Below are 19,904 nucleotides of genomic sequence, written 5' to 3'. Positions count from 1 at the left end.
GGTGTATCGTAACGGCCGATGCAGCTGCGTTCACACCTGCATTATTTACAGACAGGCGTCCACAGGCAGCTCCGTGTTGATGGAGACGCCTTTTTTAAGTCCAATAATTGTTCCTTTTTTAAAATTGAGACTCGTAACATTTGTAATCATTATTGTGCGATACTCATGATGTAAATCGAGGGACGAAAAGTAGTTTCGGCTGCTCGCTCTCATGAGTCTGGATGAACTGAGTGAGATGTGTTTGAGTTTGCTTACATAGGTCATGCATCAGTACTCACATAATGTTAACACACACATACAGTACTTGGGAAAAAAACGGATAAAGATCAACACATAAACCCTTTTTATTATGACTAACTTATATTATTATTTCAACCATTACATTTAGAACAGATCACTGTAACTTAATATGATTTTACAAATAAATAAAGTTAAATTTCGAAGCGAATGTACAGAGAGTTTTCCTGGGATTCTCACAGAAACATATTCACAGCTAATACAGTAATATATAAAAAAGACCTGGGGCATGTAAAATCAGATACTATTATTTTACCTTCAACAAATAGTGCAAAGTTCACACAATTGTAAGGATACTTTGAGCCGGACCGTTTGCTTGTTATGACTGGCAGGATCCCATGGCTTCAAATGTAAGCAGAAACATTGTTGTAATGACGTACATGTCAAACAGAAACTAGCTACAGTTACAGTAGATAAGAATTATGAGCCGCAGTGTGTGCGTTTACATGCAGTTTAAAAACCTGATTATAATTGGGTTAAGGGCATACTTAACCGTACCCCGAGTTCTCATATCCTGGTTAACAGACCTAGATAACTCCTTTAGTAACCGGAGTTCTCTTGCATGTAAACGTTTTACCCATATTATTATCAGGTTTCTCGTCCGTGCATGTGCCGGCGTTAGAACTACTCCCTCCCCACTCCACCGCAGTGGTTTCTGAACTGTAAATAGAATAAACCAGGAAGAAACTATGCCGAAAACACAGTGAAAAAAATAGCAACAATAGAGCGCCACCTATAAACGGAGGGAGGACTTTGCCACGGCAAGTAACATCACTACCAAGAAGACCCGTTTCTGTTGAATCTGTTGGAAGAAAAGTCGTCCATTTGTGATTTTTTCAAAGGTGAACCGGAAAATAAAGCTGTATTCAGACCAGCTGTATGTCAGTGAAGCGTCACCTACTGTACCGGAGGAAGAGTTACTCCTGTCATTTTACCATTCAACCCCCTTTTCACGTATACCTTTACATGATAGAATGAGTGTCTTCATCGACTGCATAATATATGGACTAGCTCAAAAGTTTGATTCAAAAGTCAGTTTGCTGGATTAGTCTATAAATGTAGATAGAAGCAATTTATTTTATGGTAAGTGGTTTCCAAATAATTTCAAACAGTTTCCTGGATGGAAGTGTGTAATTTGGTACCCCTTACAGAACAGATGGATGCAATTGGAACAATGCCAATTATTAAATTCGGATTCCAATCTTCAATAACTCATGTCTACGTGAGCTTGCACACCTCAGCAGCTGCTCCATCAGAGAGCCAAAGTCCAGCATAGAGAGGCTGGGTGAATGTGGTCTGAACTCTGTGGAGAAGAGTCATGGTGTCAGAGACGCTGTAGAAGGACAGGATACCTGCACGGTAATCCAGGTACACTCCTACTCTGGAGGACCATGTGCCATGGATGGCAGTTTTCATGTTGTTATGATTGAATCCATAACTATTTTGGTAACAATCTAATGCCCAAGACTTCTCATTTTGTCCAAACACACAGTCAGTGAAGACCCCTGCTCTGCTGATATCCTTGTATGCAACGGCTACTAAAACTCCTTTCCCGCTCCTTTCCACCTCCCAGTAGCAACGTCCATTCAGAGTCGTTCTACTCAGGACCTGCCATACATTTGCAAACCTTTCTGGATGGATAGGATATTTCTGTTCTTCTCTCATGAATGCTGCCTTCCTGTTCCCCTTGGATATTGAGAGATGCGTGTTTGCAGTGTTTGGATCCAGAGTAACTTGGCATGCATACTTTAAGAAGTCAGCTCTGGTCGTGGGCTCCACTTGTGGATTTGATTTTAGATGATCTGCTCCTGTTACTGCCATTGAGATCTTTGCACATTCTTCACCAAGAACCTCCTGTAGTTTATCTCTGGCCTCTGACAGAGCCACTGTAGCCTTCTCAAAGTACCGCAGATGGCGGACTTTGGCGCTGGGTGGGTGTTCTTTAGATTCCCTGAAACATGCCAATGAGGGATAATTTATTAGAAAATGAGTGTGATCCTCTGTGTCTGAGAGCTTCTGCAGCTCAACATCCTTCCCCTTCAACTCCACGATCTCCTGCTCCAGCTTCTCTCAAACCTTTTTGAACTGGGACACTTCAGTTTTCTGCTGAGATTTAATCTTCTCCTTCACATGAGAGACTCTTTTCTCAATGATACGGATCACTTCATTGAAGGTCTTCTCAGTGTTCCTCAGGGCATCTTCGGCAGAGCGATTAACGGCGTCTTCCTCCTGCCGAAACAACCTCACATCTCTCTCTCTGTCCTGGATTCTCTGCTGGATGTTTAGTCGACTCCCCTCCAGCTCTCTCTGTCTCTCAGTCCTTTCTGCTGCAGCTGAGACTTTATAATGGCCTTTATGGTCATCTTTTGAACAGAGATAGCAGATACACTGATGATCAGTACGACAGAACAACTTCATCACCTCTTGATGACGGGAGCAGATGTTCTCCTGGAGCTTTGCAGTTGCTTCCGCTAGCTTGTGTTTCCTTAACGGGGCTACATCATAGTGAGGTTGGAGGTGTGTCTCACAGTAAGAAGCCACACATTGCAGACAGGATTTGGAGGCTTTCAGCTTGCAGACATCACAGGCCACATCTTCAGGTCCAGCATAGAAGTGATTAGAAGGAACAGCTTGGAGTCCGGTCTTCTTCAGTTCCTCCACTACAAATGCTAACATGGTGTTTTTCACCAGGTCAGGCCTCTGTTTGAAGGTCTGTCTGCACTGTGGGCAGCTATAGATCCTCATTTGATCTTCTTCATCTAAGTGGACCTTGATGCAGTTCATGCAGTAGCTGTGTCCACAAGGAATAGCCACCGGATCCTGCAGTAGATCCATACAGATTGAGCAGCAGAATTTTGCTTGGTCATGTTGAATTCCCTGTGCCATGTAGCTTTCTGATGATAACAGGTGTCTGATGAGTAAAATATAAGAAATGACTGAAGCAGTTTCACTTCATCTGATCATATAAGAGAGGGAGGGCTTTGCAGGCTTTGATTCATTCCTCAAAGAGGAGTGGCTTTGAACAGGACATTCTCTGTCCCCGGGAAGTCTGATCATTCAGGTTTGAGGTGTTATCGGAATAAGGGAACAATAGTAGATTACTTCCTGAACATATTCAAGATTTAATGTAAAGAATGTATTAGATGATTGAGTTTGGGTGTATAATAATAATTGTTTTCTTAGGTTTATTAAGTTCTTAGATAGTGGTTGAAGTGTAGTTAATGTCAAAACAAGGTTCTGAAGAGACAGTTATCAAATGACAATGGTATTCAAATAATGCTCATTAGTCTCAACTCACATTCTGCAAACCTTATGTGTCATAGCCCCAGGGAATGCAGTGCAAAACATCAGCAAACCAACCGGTCTGTCCTTTAACTCTAGTGACATGGCAGAAGGAATTTTGACACGGCGCTGAAGCCAACTGACATACCCTGTGTGGAGGACATCACCAGAGAACTCAAGGTCATGGAGGTAGTAAAAAACGAACAAATGGATTGATAATTGCTTCCCAGAGATGATGAAGGTTTTGCATATTGCCTGACTTTTTCAGTAAGTGCCTGAAGGTCAGGGTCTGTGTCTGTGGACTAGCAGCTTCTATGTTCCAAAAAAAAGGAAGGTCCAATTATCAAAGCATCACACTGCAGCCTCCTTAGGTCAATTTCTGTAAGGTTGCCGGACAAAACCCTTTTTTCAACTTCAGCTACAAAAAGGGACATGTAGGTTTCCCTCCTGATGGTGCAGTATGCCAGTTATTTACTCTTGTAAAGATACTAGAGGGGTTTTGGCTGTTTCCACTCCACTCTACATTTGCTTTGAGGACTTGGAAGACTTCTGACTGAACCCCTGACCAGAAATGGAGGCTCTGTAGAACGTGCAGCAGACCGTGCATGCAATTGATTGCATGGATTACAGCGCGCTGACAGAGGCGGTTCTTAATTTGGTCAATATCAACAGAGTCTCTCTTTGAATTCATCCAATAACTTCGGTCCTTACTGTCAGAAGTTCCCAGATCTCGTCTTTGTGTAAATCCCCCTTGTTCTTCAATGTTGGAGGTTTGTGCATGCATGATACAGTATAAACATCACCAAGACGCCTCGTTCAACTCTGTGGATACACCTGAGAATGAGTGGCTGTATTCACACCTGAGCTCACTCTGAGATTATCCCGTCTTTGTACTGGGAAGCTGGCAGGGTAAATTCTGTTTGATGCCCAGTCTGACTGAATCGGATATTTGCCTTTCAACATACGCCCTGGCAGTTAATTTCTAGATTATTTCAGGTTTGCAGTGCATATGTGAAAGGGGCTTGAGTATCCTGTGGGGTAAATTATCAGAATATGAGCTTCCGGGTCATTGCACCAAACCGACTGGTCCATAAAGGCTAGCAAAGACATCGGCCTAGGTCAACCAGGGTAAGAAAATTCCTTTATCTCTCGTGTAAATAAATCACTAAATGAAGATAACATTAAAAATGGTGTGTGATGATAAACCATGATGAATGGCTTTTTCCAAGCTTTGTCTGAGGGGAGGCCCACAGTCCCAGACTTTGAGAAACCTTGGCTTATATAATGATGGCAGGGTGTACTGTCGGTTTTAAGTTGTCCCTTTATCAACATTGTTTTTGTATTTTATTTTAATATCCTGTGTTTCACTTGCCCACAAAACAAATTTCCCAAAATAAGTTGAAATTTCCAACATGGTGAAAAAATCCAGGGGCTTTAAAGAATATTCTAAACAAACCTACGGGTGACCTTTCCATCACTACGTCCGTGTCCGTCTCGTCTCAAAACTCTATATTACCACGTGTATTATTCAAAAATTGCTGAAAAATACATTCACATTGTTCTTTATTTTGGCTGATATTAAGAATGGCATGCTGTGTCTCATGATATCAAAGCCCCCTCAGAGTAAACTAAACCTAATCTATAATGTGAAACCGTGTAAATCTGGGTAACCGGGGAAATCCTTTACTTTGAACGCTGTAAATGCTTTAATCGAGCGATATCAGGCTGGCTGTGTACCAAGCACTGCAGATTTACAGCCCTTAGAGCTGAAATACATCACAGGGAAGGAAACTGTGTTACTGTGTGTGTGTGTGTGTGTGTGTGTGTGTGTGTGTGTGTGTGTGTGTGTGTGTGTGTGTGTGTGTGTGTGCGCATGGAGGAGTGTTCGTCATCCGGTCCCCCAAAGTGAACTAGGGACGACCCCCCACTGGGCCTGGATGAATACCACACATTTTCTCCATCCCACACCCTTCATTCCTTCCCATAATGCACTTCCTGACATCCCCCCACCCTCTACACACACACACACACGCACACACACACACACACACACACACACACACACTTCCAGTAATAGCTTTGGCAGTGCCAGTGTGTCTGCTGGTCTCCAGTGACGCTCCAGTCCCATCCCCTGCAGTCAGTCTGATGCAGCGTTTTAGATCCTTTGTGGTCAGATTCAATATCATCCATCCGTGGAGTGTTACCAAAAACAACTCAACTGCTGATGATTTATTAAATGTACCAAGATCAGAATCAGTTCATAGCCTATCCTATATGGTAGGAAAATCAAAGTCTCCAGTTTCCCTTCAGAAGAAAACTCAACCCTTACAGCGCATATCAGAAGTCTAATAACCTCTAAATACAACCCCATTTCCAATGAAGTTGGGATGTTGGTAATATGTAAATAAAAGAGAATACAATGATTTTAAAATCCTTTTCAACCTATATTCAATAGAAGTCAATAGAGGTGTCGGAGGGCCATCGACAGGGCAGCAGAAGGTAGAGGTAGAAGTCACAAGACAAGAAAAAGACAAGTAGGCCGTTCTCGCCAAACCAAGAGTGGAACACGAGTCGACCTCGACAGGCAGCTTTGCTTCCCAGTCGAGATCACTGCTACATCGGTCCGCCCGGACATAGTGGCATGATCCTCTAAGGACAAAATCCCTGCTCCTCAATGAGCTCACGGTACAAGTGGAGGAGGGGGCCGAGGCCGCTTACGAATGAAAAAAGGCCAAGTACTCAGAGTACTCGGCTATGTGGGGCAGTCAACCACACGCCTTCTGAGGGACGCAGAAGTGACAGGAGGGAGCCTGAAGAAGGCAACCAAAGAGCTGGGGTTCGACCCCAACCTGCAGCCATTTGTTGCATGTCTCCTCCTCTATGTCCTCTGTCCTCTATGATAAAGGGTCGAAAACTGCCAAAAAAAAAATCTTAAAAAAAAAAGGTTGCTTTAATAACGCACCAACACAATGCTTCACGAGCTGACATTTACCCAAGGGGCTGCGTGAAAAGCTGAAGGAAAATCAGTGTTACCTGGTGCTTGTGGGAAGAAGGCTCCAATCAACTTGGATCGCTTCTTCTCATAGCCCTTCTGAGTGATATCACCTGCAAGAGGAAACAGAGAGAGAGAGAGAGAGACATTTACTTTCTATGATCTTTATATAAAAGTAGTTTCACACTGGTAATACTGAAGCCTGCAAAGTCACAGTGTAGAACAAAGGACGTCATTCCTTACAAATTCAAGTATGCGAATGGAGGCTTTCCTCCCCACACTTTGTTTTTAAAGACATTAGAGCTAAGAAACCAGATATCTAAGGCTAAAAAATGCATTAAAAGATGCACAAGACATGAATTAATGGACTACTCTGAAATGTTTAGATCCCTATACCATATAAGACGTGAAAACACAGCACATTCTGCTTAGTCACTCTCTCCTCAACAAAGACCAGATGGTGAATTTGTGTGTATGTGAGTGTATGTGCAATAAATTCACCTTTCACAGCGTGACTAACCACCTCAAAACGCGCACATTTTCACGCTGCACATCTGAATCCAATAGGGAGGAGTTTGTCCCGTTTACAAAGTAAGTTTTAGAAAAGAGAGTCAAATGTTTGGGGGGAAGTAAATGAATGTCAGCTGAGTGCTTGTTTTCTATTGGCAGCGTCTGGACGTGTTTAACCCTAACCTAACCTGTGCTCCGAAACACGAACTGACAAATAGTAAAATGAGGCAACAACTTAAAGCAGAAAGCTAAAGAGAGAAGCATCATGGGAATTGGAGTTTAAGAGCTTAGAGAAGTACCAGAGGGCAAATCAAATGCCACAGACGCATAAATGGTAATGGTGTTGAGTGTGCAGGAAATACACTTTGTAACATGTTGAGTGATGTGATGGCACGCCCTGTGCAGATTCATTATTAACACCAGTCAGTCAAACTGGTAGAGCGAACGAGGGAGGGCCTGTCAATGGGGAACAGCTTGTCCAAAGATGTGTATTCCATGGAGAGATGCACGTTAACTTTGGGACTGTTATGGCATAAAAAGTGATCCCTGTGAAGAACCTGGATGCAAGAGAACTTCCTCAAACCCAACAGCGATAAAACAGAACTCCTCCTCGTGAGCTCCAAATCCACACTCCCATCTTCCCAGGCCTGCAGCCTTGGCGTGGTCTTTGAATTCACCCTCTCCTTTGACCCTCACATCCGCCATGTCATTAAAACCTCCCTCTGTCACCTCGGTTACATCGATAACATCAGACCTTCTCATCGTCTCTCACCCCCCCCGCTGCTGAACGACTCATCCACGCCTTCATCTCCTGCTGACTGGACTACAGCAACTCACTCCTCTTTGGCATCAGCTCCTGCTCCGTCCACAGACTCCAACTGGTTCAGAACGCAGCGGCTTATCTTCCACCGGATCATCTACAGAATCCTGGTCCTCACCTACAAAGTCCTCAGCGGACTGGCCCCCTCACTGACCTTCTCTCCCCCTACAGACCCCCACGGTCCCTCGAATTCACATCTGTCGGTCTCCTCTCAATCCACAAAACCATTATCCCCAGTTTTTGGGACAGAGCCTTCTCCAGGCAGCTCCCAGGCTCTGGAACTCCCTCCCCCAAGAGATCTGCAACCCTGAGTCCCTCACCATCTTCCAGTCCCGCCTCAAGACCCATCTCTTCTCCTCTGCCTATCCTTAGCCCCACATCCCCTCTCCTTTCATTCATGCTTGTATGTTGCTCCATGTTTGTTTTGTTCTAGTCCTTTAGCCCTGACTCTCAGGCTTTTATGTTCCACAAATCTGGAACAAACTTCCAGACAACTGCAGATCTGCTGCAACTCTCAGTTCTTTTAGATCAAGACTGAAGACTTTTCTATTTTCTGCTGCTTTTCAGTAAACCGCACTGTAACTTCTGGAACTGTAACCATCTTTTATGATTTAAAAAATGACCTTTAATGCGTTTTAAACCTTGTATATGTTTCAAATGTGTATGTTTTATGTGTTATATCTCCCAATGCTTATTATTAGACAGACAGAAGTGTTGTGAGACTGCACACGGTAACTGGTGATCTGTGGAACAATTTCAGGACGTCTCTGTCTAGAGGATGACTAAGTAACGCGAAATACAAATCCAGAGGAAATCAGAGTGAAGAGCGTCGTGTGATGAAAGCAGAGAGGGCCTGAGTGACGCTAAACCTGCAGCAGATTTGTCGAACACAGAAAAAGCTGTTTGAGCGGCTGACTTGACAAATCCTTCTTAAACACACAAACATGTGACTAACTGGCTCGGATCAAGAAACCCACTGTGGGCATGGACGTCATCACTGACGGTGTCAACACCATGTGTGTGTGTGCGTGTGTGTGTTTCTGCTAGCGTGAAGGCAAAGCACATGGCAATAATAAGCATCTCTGGTAGGGGAGCTAACTATCCTGCAGAGAGCAAGAGGAACTGGCAAATGTTTCAGTTTGAAAAAGAGAAAAAGAGACCGTGACGGAGATACAGCGGGAGGGCAGAGGGAGCTCTGACCTTGTCTTTAACATGCCAACTTCTTCAATTGACACACACACACACGCAACACACACACACACACACCGATGGAACATATGTACCGTTTCATCGTCTGACTGCTCATGTTTCTTGACCCATCACACTTTTTTCATAGTAATTAACCTGTTGAATACAATGATATGAAACAGACTATAGAATTAAACTCTCTGCGAGAGATGCAGTAACTGCACTTTGATTCATGTTTGATCAGTGCTGCCGAGTTTCACAGTTTCACCTGTGTTTACAAGCCGTCACTGCGTCAGACTCCTCTGTTCTGATTGGTCAAGGCGTGGTGGAAGCTTGCGGCTGCCATTAGGAGCAGCAGGTGGAGGCAGAGGAGCACAGATTATCTGTCCCATGTAATACTGTTAGGATATAGTGACATATTTAAAAAAGAAATACAATTATAAGTTACCCACTTTACCCTGAACAGTGATGTTTTAATTATTCTGAATAATAGATATTTAAAACTCTATTGTAAACTTGAATTGAGAACAATTTAATCGAATATACATAAAAAATAGTGGCAATGTAACATTAACCGCTGCAGTTTACTGCACTCACAACATGCAGACACTGATATATCAGTGATAACTCAATACCATCTGATAATATTGCTATGTAAAATCCAAACTAAGGCGGTTAATTGAGGTAAAAACTAAAAAAGAACCATACAGGCTTCAACTCAGAATACTTTATAACAGTCAGAACTGTTGGTTCACCTTTAGCTATACAGTCCCGCGTTCACCTCCGAGTCAAGTGCGTTAGCTTGTTTTGAAATATGCATTCAGCTGCCTGATGACAGCTTTTTTACCTCACTATAAGCTTTCTATGAATTATTGACCATCACACATATCCATATTGCAGGCTGCACCCTCTGTGACCCCCTGCATTGACGTCAAGCTCATCTGCTCTTAACCTAGACCTTGAAGCCATGCACTGTGGGTAGAAGGCACATTAATCCCTCATTCATGCTAGTCAAATCACTATAGCAACCGATGATATTAAGACTACCAGATTGCATAATAACTACACTAACTGTCACAGTTCTTCATGTTCTATTAGAGAATCTAATGAGTGTAAATGATTTTATGCAATGTCGATTCCACTATACGGCCATAAGTATGTGGACATCCTATTGGTCTGTTTTTAAAGGCTTTGGTTTGGCCTCTGAGGGCGCACTCACACTGTCCTTCCGCACCGCGCCCCAGGCCTGTTTGTACTCACACTGCCTGGGCCTCGGCCAATGCTTCTTGCTGTCCATACATCATCACGCCGTAACACGTCACACGCATTGAAGACGTCATCGCGATGCGTCTCTTTGTTTACAAATCTTTCCATAGACCTCTGAGTTTTTGTGCGTCTTGTCGACTGTTTTTGAATCTTTTCATCGACCAAATCTGCAGTAATCACTCCACCTCCGCATCACACCAACGTGAACCTTTCGCCGCCATTGTTGTTGTTGTTAAATGTCCGCGCATGGTCCCTCCTTCTATTTTCTATGTCCCAACAGGCGCACATAAATTACGTCAGAACCGTCATAGGCCTCGTGCTCGTACACGTGCGCACGCTCGTGCTGGTGCATGTGCAAACGCGCTCTACAAAAGCCCACCTCTCTCAGACGGGCCGTGGACGGCCAGCTGACCGCAGCTATGCGCAGAGCGGTTGCACTCACACTGGTCAAACGCACTAGGCTTTAGCCGAAAAACCTGTTTTGGCCCGGTGCGGAAGGACAGTGTGAGTGCGCCCTTAGTTCCAGTCCCTGAAAATCTTAAAGCTACAGCATAGAGTGACACGAGTGCTTCTAACTGTCTCTCGACAGACTGTGTTTGTATCCTTTTTCTGTTTCAACCTGGCAACGCCCCTGTGCACAAAGCCAGCTCCATAAAGAAATGTTTTTTTCTCAGTTTGGTTCGGAGGAGCTGGACTGCTCCTGCCCTGCAAATCAAAGGCTTTAAAAACAGAAACTATCTCCATCCACAAAAAAGCATTTTAGCTCCGTCCATATTAAGACGCCACGAGGTGGAACCGTTGCTGAAAGTAGCACGAGTATAAGGACAGAAAACACAGGTTTGGAGTTGCTGCGAAGCAAATGCAGCAACATATTAAAGCGGTACCAAGCCGGAGGAAGCCATGGCAAGGGGTAAAGAGCACCCACACAAGAAGGACGACATCATAAGAAGGATGTAGACCTCGCTATAATGTTTTGGCTTGACATGCTGGTGTCTGTATCACCGTTTCCAATGGTTTCTGCCCATTCACAGTTTTCACATTAAAACTGGGTCAGCAGCGTTTCAGAAAGTCTCAGTGGAGGGAATTTCAGAAATGTAGGAGTAGTGTGGCCACAAAACGCAGAGATATGCAGCATCAGAGAACAACTCCGCTCAGCTAAATCACATCCAGTGTGTACAGAAAGAGCCATGCTGTGTCTCCATGACCATATACAGTAAGAGAGAGAGAGAGATAGAGAGGGGGGGGGGGGGAGAGAGAGAGAGAGAGAGAGAGAGGTTTCTGTTACGGGAAGGGGGGGGGGGGGGGGGGTTATTATACAGACAGCAAAATATGAAGGAGAGCATAAGACCGATAAAGAAAAGTGAATAGAGAAGGACAGAACAAGAAAGTGAGAGCAGAGGTAATAACGACAAAAGTGAGGGGGACAGATCCAGAGAGAGCTGGAGAGTGTTGTATCCAGAACCTAAAAAGGAAGCAGAGTTGATTTTATTGTTTCCACACTACGAGCAGGGAGAGAGAGAGAGAGAGAGAGAGAGAGAGAGAGAGAGAGGAGAGAGAGAGAGAGACAGAGAGAGAGAGAAAGAAAGAGAGAGAGAGAGAGAGAGAGAGAGAGAGAGAGAGAGAGAGAACAGAAACCTCCAGAAGAAACCCTACAATTATATTTCATTTTCTACATAGCTCCAGATCACAGCAGCAGTAATCTAAGGAGTCATTTCCTTCAGAACAGGTCTATACCTTGTCCTCTTATTAATTCAAAACCACGAATGTGAACGTCCCGGTGACGCTGGAGGAACAGCGGTTAAAGGGTTAAAGTCCCAGAGCAAACCGAAACGGCCTTGCCATATGTTACGAGCTACCAAACACGACATGAGTAACAGGAACGAAACGCCGTGCTACTGTACATGCCATAGGGGCCGCAGGAGCTCAGTCCATAGGTGACTTGGCTGGGAACCGTAGGCTCACTGGTTCAAGTCCCTGTGTGGACCATGTATGGAGCGTGGACTGGTGGCTGGAGAGGTGCCAGTTCATCTCCTGGGCACTGCTGAGGTGCTGTTGAGCAAGGCACCGAACCCACAACTGCTCGGGGTGCCGGTCACTGGCAGCCCTCTCGCTCTAACATCTCTCCTTAATTGCATGTATAGGTCCTGTCTGTGCATGTGTGTGTATTTCGGGCCTGTGTGTGTAACATGATTAATAACAAGAGTGAAATAATTTAATTTCCCCGTTGCAGGATCAATAAAGTACTTCTTCTTCTTCTTCTTCTTAGTGAAGAGGCCACAAACGATAATAAAGGTCCTGACCAAGACGTACAGAAGCGTATGAGTCCGTATACTTTCATGTATATATGAATTATACACTTTGAAATGTGAGCCAGTTGAGGAACACATGGTTTTAGAGCTGAATGTGAATACATAGAAACACATTTCACACTTGGCTGAAGTGTAAACGTTCTACTTTATGAGATTGAGGCTCCTGATTGTCTCAAACATGGACTGTCATATCAATTAAGTGCCTGTAATTTTAAAACCACATCATGCCGGGATCAAAATGACCAACACCATCATAATTTTCATCAACTTTTTAGTGATTTGCGACATTCACCCTGCTCCATGTTACTGAATAATAATAACACAGCAAGAGTATTTGTATTAAACTGGTGCGTTTTCATGTCTTCTCTAGTTTCTAAAGTTTTTTATTAAATGCTGCGATTGGCAAAATTATGGTGGAGGATTATGATAATGGAGATAATGGAGAGAGGAGGCAGATTACACACACGATCACGCAAACACACAGAGCTTTGCATCCACAACACACACACGTAAACACAGTTGAGCCGACACAGGAAACGCCCAAGGACTCCCCTGGGAATGAGGGCAAGGAAACACACACGCACACGCACACGCACACACACACACACACACACACACACACACACACACACACACACACACACACACACACACACACACACACACACACACACACACACACACACACACACACACACACACACACACACACACACACAGGCAGCAGGTGTTTACAGTAGCAACAAGCTGAGTCAGGACTGAAACTCACCTCCGCGCAGGTGGAAACACACACGCAGGAAGAAGCTCGTATGCAGGCACATCAAGCTTGTTTGTCACTACACATTTGAACTTTGCATTACATGGTTTTGAATTTCACCAGTCAGGTGAAACAACGCGACTCCACGGTTAGTGCATTTTGTGTTTTACCTTTACTGAGGAGGACTTTCTGCGTGCTGAGCAAACGTAGGAGAAAAACGGTTTAAAGTCAAATTAAATTGATGGTTGTTAAGCTGCTGCGAAGAGCACATCTGAGAGTTATGATGTTTTCCCTGGACATCAACGTTATGAGAGCTTTTTGCCTGTTTGATGTTCAGCAGATGTCTTTTTCCTTCTCTTTCCAACCGTCGATACAAACAAAATAAAAAGTAACGAACTGAAAGAAAACCGCAAATGGTAAAACTAACTCCCGTCGGAGCCATAGACAAAGTACACGCGGCCCGAAAGCAGCAAACGACTCATCAAAAAGGGGCCAAAATAAGACATTTCCCCCCTTCGGCTGTCATAAAATATGAGAGAGCAGAATGTAACCGTTTTTACTCATGGCACGTCCAGTACAATTATAAATGTCTGAGCGTTTAAGATGCAGTTTAAATGATTTAGGGGTCCGTCCTGTGCACCTCTGGAAGAACAGAGCTAACTGTGCTGGATTCAGTTCCAGCTACACCGTCACACGCAGAACAGGAAGGTCTGGGTGGAAAGTCCCGGTCACAGTTTGTGTTCGGCCACAGCGGTGGATGAAACGAATTGGTCCGCAACGCCCGGTTGTATCAGGGCAGTCGGGTCATTAAGGTGCAGCCTGATTTAACTAGTTCATCAGACTGAAAAGCGTCAGTAAATAATTCAAAGTTTAATAACGAGATCAACACGGTGCACACGTTTATCATACTGCAAAAATACTCAAAAAGGTTTTCTGCGTCACTTTCAGAAACCCCTTGTTATTAGCGTCACCTGTGGCCATTGAGTGAACATGATCGCACTCTGTAGGCAAAACGGTGGGACTTAACATGACGCGGCTAGCTGATTAGCTTAGGTTACGGTGAGGTTAAAGCACACTAATGATAGCCAGCTAGCTATAACAGGGTCATCCCTATGTTCCCCGGTCGCTAAAGCCTCTGCCTTCGCTGATTTAATTCAGCCTTTTGTCAGGGTTAGAGGTCATGGTTAGGGGGTAGTGTTAGGGTCTACATAGGCATTTTTGACAGGGAATTCTGCGCTGATTGTGGAAAAAATAACAGATCGGGGAACATAGGACCCTTTCTGAGACAAGCGGGGAACTTTGGGCCTTTTTTTAAAAAAGGTCCAATGTTCATATAGGACCCGGGGAGCATAGCTACTCTACCTGTAACTTAGCTACGCTCCCGCTGTAACTTAGCCATGTTGCATGGATCTGCCGTTGCTTGCTTATTAACGTTAGCTGACAAAATATTTTGCAAACTGCAGAACAGCCAGATCAGCCCTGTGAGTCTGGATGAATTAGATGATGTTATCAAATTATTATTTTGCTCAGTCAGCTAGCTAGCAATTCATCCGCCTTAGCAAGCTAGCTCACATTAGCCAGCTAAAACTAGTATATATTTCACATGTCAGTATTTTCTCTAGGAAGTCCGCACATGCTGCCTCCACTACATACACTGGTGCTTATGCGTACACGCGTATGATCCCGGACCACCTGCTGCTGTTACAGGACAGTCAGCAACCTTAGGTCCGTCTCTGGGCTACAGCTGCATAACGTATAACAGAAACCCAGCATGTGTGCGCTCTGTTGTGGTGCATGCTAACATTAGCTAATGTTGTATACTTTTGGCTTTAGCAGACCTGAGTTCTTTACATAGAAGTCAGTCAATTTTACCACAGAACTGTTGATTGTGTGTTGTGTGCTGTGAACTAATGCACTCCCAGGTGTTCTGATATATTGGACTTTTTCTGTTCCTCACCTCCGCTTGATCCTTCATTTTCACACGGTTTGCGTACAAAATAATCTTTGCTCATCCTGATTCCAGAAGCCCCTTCAAACCGTTTTAGTGCACTTCAATTTAAGGCCCAGACAAAGACGTTCAGCAGCGTTTGCCTCGAGCACAGCATGGCTCAGCACATCACATCATTATATGTACACAGACAGAACCGCGCAACACACACTACAGCTACAATGACGTTACACACAATACTAATACTATTAACTGTATAAGTGTCATATTGATATTATCAGTGCTACAACAACAACTAGCTAGCAACATAAATGCTAGCTTTCACACAATCCCAAATTTAATTAAAAAATCTTGTCATATTGAAAGTCACTTCCCCAATTAGGCCAATAGATTTAGATAATCAGTTCTCTCAAACACACACAGACACACACACACACACACACACACACACACACACACACACACACACACACACACACACACACACACACACACACACACACACACACACACACACACACACACACACAGACACACACACACACACACACACACAGGATGTCTGTCCACTCACCAAGCATAACGCGTACAGCAGAAGGAATTAAAAGAAAAAAAAAACTGACAAACTCCTCTTAGACGAGTCTCCGTCCTGGTCTGTGGTCCTCCCCACCACTCAATGGTTGCTTATTCCCCATTGGCAGGGTAAACACACACATACACACACACACACGATATCTCTCTAGTAACACACACACACAAAGACAAGCTGCTTATTAGTTTCAAAGTGGAGCGGTTCAACCTCTGCACAGACAAAGACCTGAAAGTGTCTGCTGACATTTAGTTACTGATGCTGCCTTTGTTGTTAAGACACACACACAATTGAGTTCAGCGTGTGTGTGTTTGTCAAGTCCCCCCCCCCCCTCTCCCTTCAGTTGGTATGGTCCAACCTGCCGGCTCATACATGCTTCTCGGCGACATGCAAAACAAACAAATTGGCCTGTTTGCCGGCTGACTTCACAGTGAGGTGAGAGCGCACACACACACACACACACACACACACACACAGACACACACACACACACACACACACACACACACACACACACACACACACACACACACACACACACACACACACACACACACACACACACACACACACACACACACACACACACACACACACACACACACACACACACACACACACACACACACACACACACACACTTCCCCCCCCAGGGTTCGTGTTCAGATCCCCAGCCTCAGCACCTCAGGATGTGTAACTCCCATATCTGGTGGTAACTATGGCAATAGCCAAACAAACCAGCCAACAAGAGGAGGGCAACGTGGATGAAATTAATATTGTGATAATTATCAGTGCTATCACATAATACAGCATAAACAGTGAAACTAATGTTGGTATAATCTATTGACAAAGAACAAAATGCTGTAGTCTCCAGATGTTGTCAGGTAGATTAACGACCTCTCACTGTGAAAGGCTGGCTTCAAATCTCAGTTATTCATTGACCCTTTGTGTGATTTTACTAAAAGTTTACTAGATTGACTGCTTGGCCCACGCAAGAGCAGCAGTCTCGAAAAAAAATGTTCATCCGATCGACTTCGCACTCAGCACTTTACTCTCTTGGGTCCTCAGCAATAAACCTGCCAAGTGTGAAGTCAACTGGAAAGACAGTTCCTGAGATACAGTGGGTACGGAAAGTATTCAGACCCCCTTAAATTTTTTACTCTTTGTTAAATTGCAGCCATGTGCTAAAATCATTTAAGTTCATTTTTTTTCCTTTTAATGTACACACAGCACCCCATATTGACAGAAAAACACAGAATTGTAGACATTTTTACAGATTTATTAAAAAAGAAAAACTGAAATATCACATGGACATAAGTATTCAGACCCTTTGCTGTGACACTTGTATATTTACCTCAGGTACTGTCCATTTCTTCTGATCATCCATGAGATGGTTCTACACCTTCATTGGAGTCCAGTTGTGTTTAATTCTAATGATTGGACTTGATTAAGGAAGCCACACACCTGTCTATATAAGACCTTACAGCTCACAGTGCATGTCAGAGCAGATGAGAATCATGAGGTCGAAGGAACTGCCTGAAGAGCTCAGAGACAGAATTGTGGCAAGGCACAGATCTGGCCATGGATACAAAAAAATTTCTGCTGCACTTAAAGTTCCCAAGAGCACAGTGGCCTCCATAATCCTTAAATGGAAGACGTATGGGATGACAAGAACTCTTCCAAGAGCTGGCCGTCCAACCAAACTGAGCAATCGGGGGAGAAGAGCCTTGGTGAGAGAGGTAAAGAAGAACCCAAAGATCACAGTGGCTGAACTCCAGAGATGCAGTGAGGAGATGGGAGAAAGTTCAAGAAAGTCAACCATCACTGCAGCCCTCCACCAGTCAGGGCTTTATGGCAGAGTGGCCCGACGGAAGCCTCTCCTCAGAGTAAGACACATGAAAGCCCGCATAGAATTTGCCAAAAAACACATGAAGGACTCCCAGACTATGATAAATAAGATTCTCTGGTCTGATGAGACAAAGATAGAACTTTTTGGCCTTAATTCTAAGCGGTATGTGTGGAGAAAACCAGGCACCGCTCATCACCTGCCCAACACCATCCCTACAGTCAAGTGTGGTGGTGGGAGCATCATGCTGTGGGGGTGTTTTGCAGCTGCAGGGACAGGACGACTGGTTGCAATTGAAGGAAAGATGAATGCGGCCAAGTACAGAGATATCCTGGACGAAAACCTTTTCCAGAGTGCTATGGACCTCAGACTGGGCCGACGGTTCACCTTCCAACAAGACAATGACCCTAAGCACACAGCTAAAATGACGAAGGAGTGGCTTCGGAACAACTCTGTGACTGTTCTTGAATGGCCCAGCCAGAACCCTGACTTGAACCCAATTGAGCATCTCTGGAGAGACCTCAAAATGGCTGTCCACCAACGTTCACCATCCAACCTGACAGAACTGGAGAGGATCTGCAAGGAGGAATGGCAGAGGATCCCCAAATCCAGGTGTGAAAAACTAGTTGCATCATTCCCAAGAAGACTCACGGCTGTATTAGCTCAAAAGGGTGCTTCCACTCAATACTGAGCAAAGGGTCTGAATACTTATGTCCATGTGATATTTCAGTTTTTCTTTTTTAATAAATCTGTAAAAATGTCTACAATTCTGTGTTTTTCTGTCAATATGGGGTGCTGTGTGTACATTAATGAGGAAAAAAATGAACTTAAATGATTTTAGCACATGGCTGCAATTTAACAAAGAGTAAAAAATTTAAGGGGGTCTGAATACTTTCCGTACCCACTGTATGTGAAAGACAGTCATACGTGCATACGCACCAGACAGAGATCTCAGCCTTTACAGTTAGACGATGCTGCTACAGTGCCACCCATCAGCCAAATGGCATCAAATTTGTCATGGCAACTCAGACATCATATCTACTGTACACGTGACCCCAGATGTGTTTGCAAAAGCACAAAGGGTTCAGGAGATATGACGTGTTTTGTAATATAAATTCCACTCACAGCATTTGACCAAACTTTGAGGGCCGGCTTTAGCAAAACCGTATGAAACAACACTTTCTCCAAGAAATCGATCAAGACACGTTGTAGTCGTGGCCTACATGGAAAGATGCATCTGGACTTACAGAATACCAGTAACATGTAAAGTTGAATGTAATAGCTCCACCCTCTGGCTCAACTGCAGTAGATTCAACACAACAAAGCATGTGATTGGGTCCCCTGCAACACACCTGCCGCGTGTGAAGTAGATCAAATAAACGTTTCCCGAGCTACATGAAGATCACGCAGATACACAGACACAGATTCCTCGCTTTGAAGAAAGAAACCTTCTATCCTAATTTTCTGTGTAGGGACTCTTCTCATGCTGCTGCGGTTTGGTGTTATTTTCAGCAGTGTTAGTGGTTAAAAAAGACCTTTGAATGCTTTCACCGTACTGCCCCGAGCTAATCACTGTTAGCCACGTCCTGCTGTTAGCGACTGTTAGGAACTCTACTGGATTTCTCCATTAAAAAGTTCAAAAGTTCTGCTTTATAAAGCATTCTGCTATTTAAAAAATTTAAATTCAACCTATGTCCATTCACACACCTTATAACGTTTTGAACACCTGTTGTTTTAAGAGCTGGAAATTCCTTCCTGGACTAAATAAAAGAAGAAATCGGCGGTTAACTTGAGGAGCCAGAAAGGGATGAACAGTGAAGGAAAGGAAAATCCAACACATCTGTTTGGCCGCTGAAGTGCGGAGCAGACAGTGGAGAACAGAAAGTACGGAAATGTCAGCAGGGTTAGAAATCCTCCCTTTGACTGATCTCGTAGATCTGTGACCACACAAACACATTTGTCCTCTCTTTGCGTGCCTCTTTAAACTCCTCTGTACTTAGGGGATCCCTGTTGTGCTGACAATCATTTCCTAAAGGTCAAACATGATAAAATCTCCACGCTCAGAGTAAAAACAGAGGCCTTTCTTCTAAAACTGGAGAT

The 19,904-nt window shown here is 44.1% G+C and overlaps 3 protein-coding genes across 6 annotated transcripts in view; all 3 read right to left on the bottom strand.

Annotated features, from left to right (window-relative positions):
• The window catches only part of LOC310957502 (disco-interacting protein 2 homolog C), a 225,167-nt gene that overhangs the window by 106,503 nt on the left and 98,760 nt on the right, over window positions 1–19,904 (bottom strand). For all 4 annotated transcript variants that reach the window (XM_083928083.1, XM_083928085.1, XM_083928084.1 and 1 more), the window contains exon 2: window positions 6,613–6,684. In XM_083928083.1, coding sequence (XP_083784209.1) covers window positions 6,613–6,684 — 72 coding nt within the window. The remainder of the gene's footprint in view (window positions 1–6,612; window positions 6,685–19,904) is intronic.
• LOC310957801 (tripartite motif-containing protein 16-like) lies at window positions 1,515–2,118 on the bottom strand (the record flags this gene model as incomplete). Its single annotated transcript, XM_083928534.1, has 1 exon — window positions 1,515–2,118. The coding sequence occupies one exon, from the start codon at window positions 2,116–2,118 to the stop codon at window positions 1,516–1,518; it is 603 nt and encodes a 200-aa protein (XP_083784660.1). The 3' UTR covers window position 1,515.
• LOC310957800 (tripartite motif-containing protein 29-like) lies at window positions 2,368–3,195 on the bottom strand (the record flags this gene model as incomplete). Its single annotated transcript, XM_083928533.1, has 1 exon — window positions 2,368–3,195. The coding sequence occupies exon 1, from the start codon at window positions 3,181–3,183 to the stop codon at window positions 2,368–2,370; it is 816 nt and encodes a 271-aa protein (XP_083784659.1). The 5' UTR covers window positions 3,184–3,195.

The sequence above is a fragment of the Echiichthys vipera genome, assembly GCF_963691815.1.
Source record: "Echiichthys vipera genome assembly, chromosome: 15".
Taxonomy (NCBI): domain Eukaryota; kingdom Metazoa; phylum Chordata; class Actinopteri; order Perciformes; family Trachinidae; genus Echiichthys; species Echiichthys vipera.
This window is presented reverse-complemented; position numbering and strand designations above follow the sequence as displayed.